This window comes from Mesoplodon bidens (assembly GCF_964165515.1).
Source record: "Mesoplodon bidens genome assembly, chromosome: 1".
Classification (NCBI taxonomy): Eukaryota; Metazoa; Chordata; class Mammalia; order Artiodactyla; family Ziphiidae; genus Mesoplodon; species Mesoplodon bidens.
In genome coordinates, this window is record NC_138176.1 from 103,613,136 (window position 1) to 103,626,932 (window position 13,797).

At 44.3% G+C, this 13,797-nt stretch overlaps 1 protein-coding gene across 3 annotated transcripts in view; it reads right to left on the bottom strand.

Annotated features, from left to right (window-relative positions):
* The window catches only part of AFAP1 (actin filament associated protein 1), a 154,911-nt gene that overhangs the window by 25,566 nt on the left and 115,548 nt on the right, over nucleotides 1–13,797 (bottom strand). For all 3 annotated transcript variants that reach the window (XM_081246258.1, XM_081246256.1, XM_081246257.1), the window contains exons 10-11: nucleotides 10,997–11,208; nucleotides 6,026–6,171 (exon numbers count right to left, since the gene is read on the bottom strand). In XM_081246258.1, coding sequence (XP_081102384.1) covers nucleotides 6,026–6,171; nucleotides 10,997–11,208 — 358 coding nt within the window. The remainder of the gene's footprint in view (nucleotides 1–6,025; nucleotides 6,172–10,996; nucleotides 11,209–13,797) is intronic.

Sequence of the window (13,797 nt, forward strand, 5' to 3'; positions counted from 1 at the left end):
GTGGCTCCAAGAACAATCCAGTGCTGCATGGCCTGCGAGGCTCCGAGCGCCACGTCCGCTGCCTTCACCCCAGGCTCCTGGTAGCTCTCGCTCGCTGGCCAAGGGCACCCCCTCTGCCCACAGCGCTTCTCTGAGACCCCTCCTTCTTTCAGTCTCAGTGGGAACTTCCCGATCACCCCAACCTCCCACCTCTGCATCCCTGTCCTGTCCCCTACTCCTTCCTACCACTAATCACCACCTAACGTGTTGCACGATCATGTGTCTACTGTCTGCTTTCCTCACTGGAACATGAGCTTCAGGAGGACATGGCTTTTGCCAATTCTGTTCATCCAGCACACAAAAGGTGCTTGGCAAATACGAGCTGCACGAATGAATGAACACGGGAATGAATGAAGGAAGGAATGCGTGAATGGTTTGCTCGAGATTTTATAAGAGAAAAACCTCAATGCCTAGGGAAGAAACAACCTAGATAACATTTTTCTCCTAACTGGGAAAACTAAAGCAGCCTGAAATGAAAAAAATAGTTTTTTGGGTTTTTTTCCAATTTTGCTTCTTCTTGGGATCTTACATTTCTATGGTAACTAGATGAATAAAAAAGAGAGCAAATGAGAAAAAGTGAAGGCAGTAAGAGGGGAGGTGAGAACTGCCTCTCTGACAAGAGGTCTTGCAATAAAACTACACTGGGATTTCTGGTTCTGAAGAGAATGAGAGGAAGGGGCTATGAAGGGTCAGCCTGCAGGCTCAAGCTGCAGTTTCCACTCACCCAGCCCTGGCTGCAGGAAGGCGGCTCAGGTGTCCCTCTGCTGGGACCACACGGCACGCACAGCGAGTCCCACCCTGGACACGGTATTCTCTTTAATTTATAAAATAACTCTTCTTGCTTTTTTCTGATACAAAAATGTATATCATTATTCTATACTTAAAATATATTAACATATATTTAGGAAAAGAAAATGTATAGAAAAGAAAGAATACAAGAAAGAAAGATTCTCCATGTTTTTAGATACATATTTGAAGTTTTCTGGTCTAAACATCCCGTTTGAGGGTATTTGGGGGGTGAGGGTTTGGTCATGTGAGAGGCAGGACATGGGATGACCACGCCCTCCCCATGCCTGTGGTCCCAGGACGCTCCACAGCCCGTGAGCACTGATACCTGGATCTGTTCCACGTCCTGGCAAACGGACCCCCTGCCCAGGGACTGTCTCCTGCCTGGTCTGTGTCTCTGGTTTCTGGCGCCCAGCCTGGCACTCACACTGGGACACAGATGCCAGGAAGGAGCGTGGACCATGAAGGGGCAGGATGGATGCTCACTCACTTGGAACAGACACCAGCAGGATGCTTCTGACCCATGGAACATAAGGGGAGGTCACAGACACACAGGATGTCCTGTCCCAGCTGGATGAGACCTCGGCCACCAGCTGGGCTGCCCCTCATCTCACAGAGAGGGACCTGGGCCCCCAAACCAAGTCTCTGGGCCCAAAACAGCAAGTGGATCCAAGACCGAGTAAGAGGCCCCTCACCTTCTGGCCTGGCACTCTTCCTAAAATAGGATTTTTAGCCAAATAGGAAAGTGGAAATGAGATAACAGACCATATGCCACTTGTTAAACCAAAATCATAAGACAGAAAAAAAATATATATATATAGGTAAAATATACATAACAGAAATGTCACCATCTTAACATTTCTTTAAACATTTTATTTATTTATTTATTTGGCTGCACCGGGTCTTAGTTGCGGCATGTGGGATCTAGTTCCCCGACCAGGGATCGAACCCCAGCGCCCCGCATTGGGAGCACAGAGTCTTAACCACTGGACCACCAGGGAAGTCCCTACCATCTTAACCACTTTTAAGTGTACAGGTCTGGGGCGCTAAGTACATTCACACTGCTGTACAGCCATCACCACCACCCATCTCCAAAACTTGTCATCTTCCCCAAAAGCTGAAGCGCTGTCTCCCCCACCCCCAGCGCTGGCACCCAGCACCCAGCACCCCACTTCCTGCCTCTATGGATTTGCCTACTCTGGTACCTCACCTAAGTGGATCATCCAGTATGTGTCCTCTTGTGTCTGGCTTATTTCACTTAGCGTTAATACCTTCAAGGTTCATTCATGTTTTCAGGAAGTATATTTTAGAATAAAACCTCCCAGGGATTCAGATGAGAGGGTGACTCAAGGTGAAAGTTTCCTGTCAGTCTGCCTGCTCCCCTCTCTGTGTCCACCGTGATCTACTGCTTTTATCACCATCAATGTTGTCACAGCTTTCTTATGGGGCTCCAACCCAGCATGACTTGAAAAGAGTTCCAGAAGAAAATTTCAGAATATTTGCCCTGTATCCTATCATCTATATACATCTCATTTAAAAATAGGCCGCAGGAAAGTATGTTTCAAATGTTTACCATTATTAATACTCTTAAATAGACCACTTTTTCTGGGAGACTTTACATTACTATTATTTCTTTTACTGTCCTCTTCCCAAAATATATCATTGACCTTTCTCCCTCAGACATAATCCAATGTACAAAAATTTCCCCTAATAACCCTGGGAAGATTCATTAGCTGGCTGACAATTTACATAAAGGCAAAAATTAATTCAACCTCAGATTATCACATTGGCAAGCTACCATATTTTATAGTTTGAACGCTGTTTCCTTGTTAAATCTCTTCTCTCAATTTTTACAGAAGGTTTGGCAGAAAACTAATAAATAAAAATCAACTTTATTGCTAAGTGACATCTCCTATAAAGGTTTTTCCTATAAAGGTTTTAATGGGGTAGCAAAGACTCCTGCAGCCACAAACTCATTACATGCATATTTTTAATAAATCAGTTTTCAGCATTGCAATCTACATTCCTTTCTCAAAAATGGGACCTTCCCACATTTGGTTTAGATGAATATTCCACACTCATTTGTGTTCTAGGGGGAATATTTTTAGTCAGGGTTTCTCTTAAGTGTTTTCATCAGTTTGCTTATTATTGATGAAGTTACACGTGGACTTAGGAGAGGCTTTTTGGAAACTAATAAGGTCCAAAATAGTACAGTTAACAACCATAAGATCCTTTCTTTTATGTCACTCTAGATGTGTAGATTTTGCAAAACTGGACTTAAGGATATTACATTTCTTAAAAAGCTACTTTAAGTGTGCTCTATTTACTGCACAATTAGGAGTTTCACTGTAATTTACCTACACCTTGCTGATTAGATAGAATGTTATTATGGAAAAAATAACGAGGATGAACAGTCAGCACTTGACTATGTCACCCTGGTTTTCGCACAAAAGAACAGTAGTGAGAAGAAGCAGTGTGTACTTCAGAAATCCTCCAGCATTACTGGAGATTTCCCAGTAAAGTCGTACAAGATTAATTCATTTTGTCAAGGCCATTGACCTTAATTGGGTGTAACATGGTGGCTTGATTCCTAATATGGGCAAACGTTATCTTCATTTTACTCAGCCCCAGAATGTCCCAGGCAATCATTAAATAAACATTCTGCAAAGCTGAAAATGTTCACCATCTTGCCCTTCACAGAAAAGTATGACCAACCCCTGCTTTAGACAGTGGACAGCATGAAATAGGAACCAGCCACTTCTTAATTTCACAGATCCATTCCTACAAAGCAGCAATCGTCAAGTGTTTTTAGTCTTTACATCCTTCGCAGTTACTGAAGACTCCCAAAGAGCTTTGGTTTATGTGGGTGTTTGCTGTCAGTGTTGACTGTATTTGACATTGAAACTCAGAAATGTATTCATTTTTATTCATTTAAAAATAATGGGAATAAATCCACCATATTTAAACATATTTCTATAAAAGTTAACTATATTTTCCAAAATAAAAAAAAAATGGTGAGAAAAGTGGTAGTTATACATGTTTGTAAATCTATTCAATGTTTGGCTTAAGAGAAGAGAGCGGGATTCTCACACGTGCTTCAACGTTCAACCGGTTGCAACAAGTTGTTTTGGTTGAAGCATATGAAGAAAATCTAGCCTCCCGCAGATATCCAGTTGTAAAAGTGAGGTGTATTTTCATAGCTTCTCCAGGTCATGGTAGATATTCTTTGATGCTACACCAAAACTCGATAAGTGGTAATTTCTTAATGATTAATGCCATGTAGAATCTCAAACTGTATCAATGAACTTTCAGTCCTCTTTTACCTGAAAACCCATTAGTTTCTCTTGCTCGTGGGAGGGACCTTTTACCCGTGCATGACTTACGCGTACCTGTCAAATGCACACACTTCACTATACTGTATCAAAAAAAACCCACACTCAATATCACCACCAACCTGATCAGAAACGTCTGAGTACTGGGAAGCTGTCAGCTCACAGTGGCAGATACAAATCTCCCCAAATTCTCATTTCTGAGTGCAAGCTCAACTCCACTGCAGGCAACAAACACTGCCAACCGTTTTCCTCGAGGGGAGGGGCTCACTAGCTTCATGTCTGAAAAAGTGTCTGCAAATACCTACGTCTGAATAACCACAGTTCACCTGTTAATTGTTCTTTCAAATAAAAGTGAAAAAATGGTGGTGGGGTTAGGGAGCGGCTAGTTGAGTTAGCAACTCAGTCTTACAAGAGCATTTCCTCAAGACAACATGACAGTTCAGTCAACGTAAGTGCTTTGTGTGTCCTGCCCACTACGTAAATGTTAAAAAGACACGTACTTGAGAGATTTAATAAAAATATCTACTATCGGGCTTCCCTGGTGGCGCAGTGGTTGACAGTCCGCCTGCCGATGCAGGGGACACGGGTTCGTGCCCCGATCTCGGAAGATCCCACATGCCGCGGAGCGGCTGGGCCCGCGAGCCATGGCCGCGGAGCCTGCGCGTCCGGAGCCTGTGCTCCGCAACGGGAGAGGCCACAGCAGTGAGAGGCCCGCGTACAGCAAAAAAAAAAAAAAAAAAAAAAAAAAAAAATATATATATATATATATATATATATATATATATATATATATATACTATCTGGCCCTTTACAGAAAAAGTAATGATTGTACTGCTTCATCACAGACATCTTTTTTTCTTTTTTTTCCTTCTGGCCGCGCTGCACGGCTTGCAGGATCTTAGTTTCCTGGCCAAGGATCAAACCCGTACCCCCTGCAGTGAAAGCGTGGTGTCTTAACCCCCGAACCGCCAGGGAAGTCCCCATCACGGACATCTTAAGTGAACACAGCATATCCTTTTACTACAAGCGAGTGGCAGTGGCAATGGTCACAGCACAGTATGGAATGACCACTGATGGTCCTAAGGCTCCTGCCAATCTATCCCCGTCCCCCGGCCCTGCTGTTGCTTTTGCACCATCGATGCAAATGTCACTACAGCGAAGAAAAAAAATAATTTCTTAGCATTATTATGAGAATAGTTTTGACCTTTGGGACTGCCTGAAAGGGTCTTGAATACCCCCAGGGGTCTGTGGACCATACTTTGAGGACTGCTGCTATAATTTTCTTTGCCATCATTATGTTAAGGAAATATTCATAGTTTAAAAGAACGTTTTTGCACATAACAGCACTTTAAAAAAAATCACATTTAAGTTTTAAAAGTATATGGTTGATGGCTTTGAAAACTCAGTCGTCACTACAGCAATATGTCGAATTATTTATGCTTTATAGAACTGTTCCCCTAATACAGGGGTCAGCAAAGTACAGCCCATGGGTCAAATCTGGCCCACTGCCTGTGTTTGCAAATAAAGTTTTATTGGCACACAGCCATGTCCATTCATTTACGTATGTGACTGCAGTGGCAGAGCTGAGTAGTTTTAACAGGGAACATTTGGTCCACAAAGCCAAAAATATTACTATTTTGCCTTTTGCAGAAAAAGTTTGCCAACCCGTTTTAAAAGAAAACACAGATGGTTGAAATGACAAACATTTCAGCAAAATTTGGGTTAATATTATACAAAAAGGAGAGTCTTCAGCTGTTTTTTTTTTTTTTCCCCTTGAAGGCTGTACACTTACATAAAAGGAAAAGAAAATTAGGGAAAAAATAAAGTTGTTTAATTTCAGTGCCGTTTCGCATGGCAGTGGATCTTACCAGAAGGTTTGCTTGGCCGTCTGAATGACATTCGCCGACATCTCCACGTCTATGTAGTCATAGTGCAGGGCCCCAGGGTCTGTGGAGGACCCCGTCTCAGCCAGCAAAATACCAATCCACCTGCCCATGTCTTCAGAAGAAGATGCCTGTTGAGGTGAAGGGGGGAAAAGTGAATTTTACTTAAGTAACAGTAAAGAGTTTTAACATTTTCATTAAAATGTCCAAAAAGAGACAACATAACAGGAAAGGCGGTGGAACATGAAGCACCTGAGGATGTAGACGACGACAAGGAGGCAGCCACTGCCTGAGCCATGGGATTAACACCGCGTTCACTCTAAGCCTTAATGCGGAAGCTGCATAACGGTTATTCCCAAGGAAATAAAAACCCGAGGTCCTAAGATGCCTCCCAATTATTTTGGGGAAAGGCACTAGGGTGGAAGACATGGAAATTAATGGGATTATTTAAATCTCAGCTAAAAGAGGCCGTTTAGAAAGGCTCCTTAATTTGGCAACAAAATCTGGGGAGCAGAAAGAGCCCCTCCAACCACAGCTGCTTAACCTGGAAACCACACCAGGCCACGGCCCCTGTAGGTCACCAACTCTGGTGACCAGGAGCCCTTGCTGTGGTCTCCTGAATGGGCCTGAAAGGGCACTTTTATTTTCCTGATTAGATGGTACAGAATATTAACCTACTTTCACTTTCATATTAGTTGTGTTTATATAGGTGTAATGTTTATAATCGTTGGGCTGCTTTGTGCATGTTATTTTTTAAGATGTTTGAAATGCTCCCCGGATGTCATCTGCCTAATTTGCAAGTCTGAAATATATCTTTAAGATTTGGTTCATTAAAATTTTAAGCCGTCCTTCTTATGTGATTTAGAAAATCAATTACATTACATTCATAATGGTACTTCCAATGTCTAAATACTATTGGCTAATCAACTATGTAAGTCATATTTAAAGTTTAGGGGAAACTGAGCTATCAAATGTGTGAGTTAACTGAATGTCAAAGAAAAAAAATATTTAGCTTTTTGCAAAAATTACAAATTTTTTATATAAAGAAAGATCTGTAAGTTTAGCTTCAAGACTTAAAGAAAACTGGGTTTCATCATTATAACCTTGATGAGTTGAACACAGATCAGAATACAAGTAATCACATATACCCCATGGCAGGCACAAAAAGCTCTCGGGAGGAAGAGCCATTGATGAGGAAGAAGTTGTTTTTTGTGTGCTGATAGAACTGGCTACTGATACTGTACAAGCAACAGTATCACATGCGGCCATGGACAAAGTGAATGGATTCCAATTACATGCCTTACGGAGAGTAAGAATGTAATAATCAATGTTTGCTAAATTGAAATGAATTGATTTGAGTGCTTGGATAATAAAAAAATCACAAATATGTTCTCTTCACTGGTCTTTTGTCCTCCCCCAAACGAAATCTATGTCAAGAATGTATCTACGACTGAATCTATATCCATGTATCTATAACTATTTCATTTAAGCATTTTTAAAAGTATGTTAACATAATATCTAAGATGTGGTTGATACTATTACACTGTTAACTGTTTTCTTCATTGTTTAAGAAATTTCCTCATAGGCTTTTAAAAAATAATAACTCTGTGGTGTTGGACTAAAATTAGAAGTATTAGTTACGATCTTGTGGCTTTAGTATATAGATAGGTATACATGCAGGTGTATACATGTATATATGCATATATATGTGTGTAATATGTATAACATAGAAACATGCCTGAATATATGTATGTACAAACATACACATACACACAATTTCCTATGACTACTGAAAAGGCCTAGGCGCAGTGACGCCCCAGTAACTCTGAGCACACCTCTACCCAGATCCTGGTTTCTAAATACCATTATCCACTAGGAATTGTCCACTAAAAGCTCTTCGGAACATGGCTGATTTCAAGAGGCCTGGGGCAGAGAAAAGCACAAGATGAGCCTGGAACATCTTGTTGCATCACAACATGAGGAAAGAGCTCAAAGAATGCAGGGGACCGCAGACTGTGGTGTCTTTATTACAGGGACATAGCAAAGGCCACATGGCTCGAAGGGCTTTCTGCTGACCAACTCTGTTCATTTGACCAGGATAAATCATGACAATAAAGGATTATAATCACTGATTAAAACAATAATCTATGAACCCCTGCTGATATACATATATATATATAAATGAATGAATAATTAATTGAGAGAAAGGGAAATCTTCCTTATAGTAGATACTAACTAATAAGTGTAGAGGAATAATGGAATTAGCAAGTCCCCATTTAGCAGCTGTCATTTTAATAACTGTATCAGGCAAGAGTCATTCACGGATGCTAAGAATTAGTGGGTGAAATTGTGAGTGAGCGGATATTGAAAGAGTCTCAAAGAATCTTCCCACATGAAGCTTATTAAAGACAAATGGTAAACACAGTAACTTTGCAGTGGGGAAGCCGTGCAGACATCCCACATGAGAGATCAGAGTTAACATCACCAGTCGTGGGACAAACTGACGGCGTACCTGCTTAAGTGATGCTGTGTCAAACACGCCACTGCTTCCACGGGCCCCTGCCAAGCATGCCTACCCCAGATTCGAATTTCAAGGAAATGGAAGATATGCCCAAACTGAGGGACCGTCTACACAGTAATGGTCTGTACCCGTCCCAAGTATCAATGTCATGAAACCAGACAGAGAAAGCCAAAGAGACTGCAGCTGAATGAAACATACCACCTGGGGTTTCCTTCCGCTGACAAGGGACATTATTGGGATAACTGGGAAAATCTGATTAAAATCTGTAAGTCAGAAAATTGTATTGCATGAGTGTGAATTTCCCGATTTTGATAATTATACAGTGGTTTTAGTAAAGAAATACCCTCATTTTGAGCAACTTCACACTGAAGTGTTTAGGGATAAAGGGGCAACACGTCTGTAAAAGGTTCTGAAAAAATTTACACAGAGTCAGAGAGAGAGAAAGAGAGAGAGGGAGAGAGAGGGGAAGAGACCATGCAAGAGATATCAAACATGGTAAAATGTTAGTATTTGGGGAATATGGGTGAAGGGTATATGGAATTATTTGTACTAGTTTCACAACTTTTCTGTAATTCTGAAATTATCTCAAAAGTTAAGATAAAATGGTCTTAGAAAAAGTACAGAATACAACTTTACTGGTCGGATCACTGCATTTCCTAACTGATTCAGGCAAACTCTTTGCTTATGTTGGAACACTGAGTGTGGTTACGTATGTGTGTGTGTGTGCACGTGTGTGCATGTTTGATTCAATAACTGGAATAGGGAAAAGGCAATGAAACACAACCACCATTTTTGGGGGACATGAGGCTGCACCTACAGGGCTGGGAGCAAAGACAGGACAGGGCCCTTCTCACCCAGCTCCTCCCCTGCCCCTGCCCCTGCCCTCCCCACGGGGGCTCCTGTCACCACCCGGTGTCCAGGCCAATGTCTCACTTTTCACCCCCAAATCCAGCGTGTGCCAACCCACAGCGTGTGCCTTCCTGTCCTCGCAGCCTCTCTCAGATCTGCTGCCAGAGCTCTCACGTGACACCTGAGTTGTTTGCATCAAGAGTACAGTTTCCTCATTTACGTTTTTGGCTTTTTTCCACTCTCATCCACCCTACAGCTTTCAGCCCTCATAAATGCTTACAAAGCACACGGACTCTAGCCCAATGCTCTGTTTTACAGACAAATAAAGAAGCCGAGAGAGGAAAACAGACTGGGTTGTGATCAAAGTCTGCAACAGAACTAGGACTGGGGCCCAGATATCCTGATCCCAGCCAGGCCTGGCCTCCCTTCTGGGAAGTCAGCCACTAGGGCAGGCTCAGCCCTTCGACCTGTTATCTCAAACCATCCAAACCATCAGGCAAGGAGCCCTGTGTGAGAAAGAACTATGTTGTTAATCTCTTTTTGTCTCCATCAAAAAAAATCAGTCTCTGAAACTAACTCCTATCTCCTACCAAGACCTTCTAGGTTGGTTAACGGGGCCCCTTTGATCTTGGTCACAAGCCCATGTCCTTTCCTTCACTGGTAGTAACACTGCAGTCATTTAGATTAGGCTCTGCATCTGATTAATTCAGAACACACATCAGCCATGCCACCAAACCCAAAATATCCTCATTTCTATCAACTGTATAGCATAAATATACTTACATGTACTCCGGAAATTCTACATTCTGATATTTGTGTATGCATGGATATACATATGTATGCGTGTGTGTCTTTGTATCTTAATCATGATAATGCTAAGTGAAAAAAAAAGACAAAGGAAAAAAGGTCTGAATATTGGGTAGAAATAAATTAATAATAAGACTATAAATAAAAATCTTAAATTTCAAAAAAGAAAGTTTTAAGTGTGTAGCTAAGAAATTAGTTTTAATTGCTCTTTTTCGCTTTCGTGAATAAGGTCTGAAAAAGCAGCCAAACAATAAAATGCATGCAAAGCCAAGGGTTCTTAAAAACCAAAGGTGTTCTTTTTGTTCTTTTGTAATCTGGCTCTCTGGCCACTGTCGATAGGCAACTGGTAGTCAAAAAACACCTGCTCCATCTGTGAAGAAGCCCAGAACATTCCAAAGGACAGCTTGAAGGAAATGCCACCAATTCAGAGGCAGACCACGGTTAGGGGAGAAGCTTTACTGGAAATTTTAAAACAAGTTGTTTTGTGGCCACTTTTAGAAAGCAATCTACTGCCTGGAATTGTGTACTGAACTTCCACGCAAACACGAACAGAGGGGATATCAGACAAGGAGGTGACCTGGCAGGCAGTCTGCCGTGGACACTGTGCAGAGAACTGGCTGTGCCGTCCACACGGCTGGGGCCCCTCAGAGAAGAAAAGCAGGACACGTGGGACGGGACAGAACCAAAGCTGCCGTCAGCCGGCTGTGAGGACCTGACGGGGCGTCCAGGCCGGACCCTAGAAGGCAAACCACCGCGAGCGAATGCCCCGTGGCTCCCACCTCCAACACAGCCACCTCCTGGCCGTTGCGAAGCAGCCGGAACGTCAGGGGGTGTTTGGAGTCCAGCCCTGGGATGACCTCGCAGCCGCGGAGCGGGATGGAGACGATGTGGGCCTTCAGGTCGGCCCTGTCCTTGTGGAGGATGAGCTTGTTTTCCTTGACGCGGCACCAGCGCTCCCGCCAGCGGCTGTTGGAGAGCACGTTCAGGTAGCCTGCAACGAGAGCAGGCCCGTCAGCCTCCCCAGGAAGGATGCGCCCCGGGAGGCCACGAAGACGGAACGAACCCCGCACACAGCACGTCTGCAAGTGCAGGCTCCTGGGAGCAACAAGAGCCACCACTGCGAGATGACTGACCTCCATCAGCTCTGGGGGCTGAGACAGGACAGACCACCCAGGAGCCCGCATGCACTGTGTGATGCGTGCTGAGGACCGTCTATGGGAACCTGGAGCTTGCCCGGTGTACGAGAGGTCACTGAGCCATCAGGGGTGGGCAGGAGAGAGGCTGTGAGGACACACTGCTGTCCTCAAATAGCCGAAGGGACTTCACCCAGGAAAGGGTTCGGGTTCATTCTGAGTAGCTGCAAATGACACCACCAGGGCAAAAGTGACAAGACAGGCAGATTTTGGCTTAACATGAGGAATAAAACTATCTGAAAATGAAAGCTTTCCACAAAACAGGCAGCCTTGGGAGGTGATAAGTTCCCCACCACTGGAAGTATTCCAGCAGGTGACGGCAAATCCTCGGGATGAGATTCCTGCCCAGAGGCCAGAGATGCCCTTCCTCAGTGCCCTCTGACTGGAGGATTCTGTCTGACTGCTGAAGTCTAAAGGCCTGAGTCTGATGCATGTGGAATTTCATCACCCATGTCTCTGAGGCTGCACTACATCCTCGGTGCATTACGGATGGAATGTGATGGAATTACAAGAACTGTCCTCATTTTTAAAAAAAGGAGGAGGCTCACACCCTGGTCTTCTTCCTTCTTGTTCACGGCTACCCAGCGAAGACCGACCTGAAGCCCTTTTGACAGTTAAAGACGGAAGAGAAAGAGCTGCTGTTTTCATTCTGGAAAATACTATTTGTAAATGACATAGTTCTGATACACTTATTTTTTTAAGCTCAACTTAAAACATATAGTCAAATATAATATCTGAACATCTGAGTAACAGCTATTAGAACTATTTAATATCTCCATCTATAAGTCATTAATCACGCTGAAGGCCCACATCTTTGGATTTTTTTGAAATAGCTGGCAACCAGATCCATCGTAAGTATGCTCCGAGCATGAATGGACACACGTGGTCTATGGACGGTATGATGGCATATAATTAAGAAGAAATAAATAGAAGCATGGGATGGCTTTCAACTAACTTAGTCTTCTTGGGCACACAAAGTCGACAGGCGAGTGAACAGTTTGTAGAAGGAAGCACTAAGGCCCAGAGCACTGATGGACGTGACCACTGGGGCTGGCAGAGTGGAGGCTTACGTGTGCTCTGGGGTGGGTCCTCACCTGGGCCTTAAGGGGTGGGGGGAATCCCTTCAGGCCTGGAGAAGCGGGGAGCGTGGTGAACTAAGACCTGAGACATCTAGCGACCTGGTCACAGAAAACCTCGGAAGCTACTGGAGGGGCCTGTCCTTGTTGCAGAAGATGGCGGGGGTCACAATGGGGAAGGAGATGCCAAAATGTTTACTGAGGAATTTAAGCCCATCTGCCTTCTCAGTAACAGTGAGGGGATTCCTCTAAACTTCCACAGGGCTTCTGCATCTTAGAGTTCACCACGTGGGTGCACCTGTTCCCAGCACAGGGGGGCCGCAGCTTCTGAGTACGGCTCGGCCAGCCACGTGAATGATGCATCTCCTGAAGAGGGGAAGGTGCTCATCAGGTTTTCTTCCCTGACCGAGTCACCAAATACCATGGGTTTCTTGACATGTGAGTCACAAAAGGAATGATTATATTGGACAGATCCACACTTTAGTTAGAGCACGACTTCAAAGGAAATTACCATATTTTATTGCCTTCCTCATAATGAGTTACAGTTGCCCAAAAGGGAAAAGCAAAACGAGAATCACCTGTTTCTGTAAACAGCAAACGCCACGGAAACAAGCCCACATCTGGCATTTGGCCTCCCCCGGCAGGCTCACCGCCTTCTCCAAAGAGGTGGCCGAAATTCCTACTTTCTGTGTAGGGACCCCGGATGAGGGAGAGACCACACAGGGACGTGGCAGGCAGCTCACCAAAGTACCCTGGACTCAGAGGGCAGGTCCCATGTCCCCTAATATTCTTTCTCCCCGTCACGACACGGCTAGGCTGTGATGGAATCCCTGCCGACACAGGACCCCATCAGCCCCGAGACGATCAGCCTGAGCAGACACCCACCACCAGGTGGCACCAAAGAGCAGCCGGGCCCCTTCGCAGGCTCGCCTGGGTCAGGTCAGCGCCCTGCTAATAAGGCGACTCCAATATCATTTGATTTTTTGTTTGTCTGTTCCCGCCTATCATGTTCTGGTGAGACGTTACGGTATTGTAACCATCTGGGAATTTCGGTTTGATGTTCTGAGGTTATCTTTGCTCCGAATTCTAAAGAAAGAACTCTAAGGCCTCTTGCAAAAGCTTGGTGACAAGTGCGTGTGAGGTTTCATGAGGACGGCCTGAGGCTGACCAAACACACGCAACCACAGGAGGAGGGGACAGATGTGAACGCTCTCGCGGTCAGCTGCGTGGGGACCTGGCGCCTCCGGTCCAGCAGCTGCAGACGAGCAGACAGGGCCGCCTGGCCTAAGGGGGGCCCACGTCCACTGACTT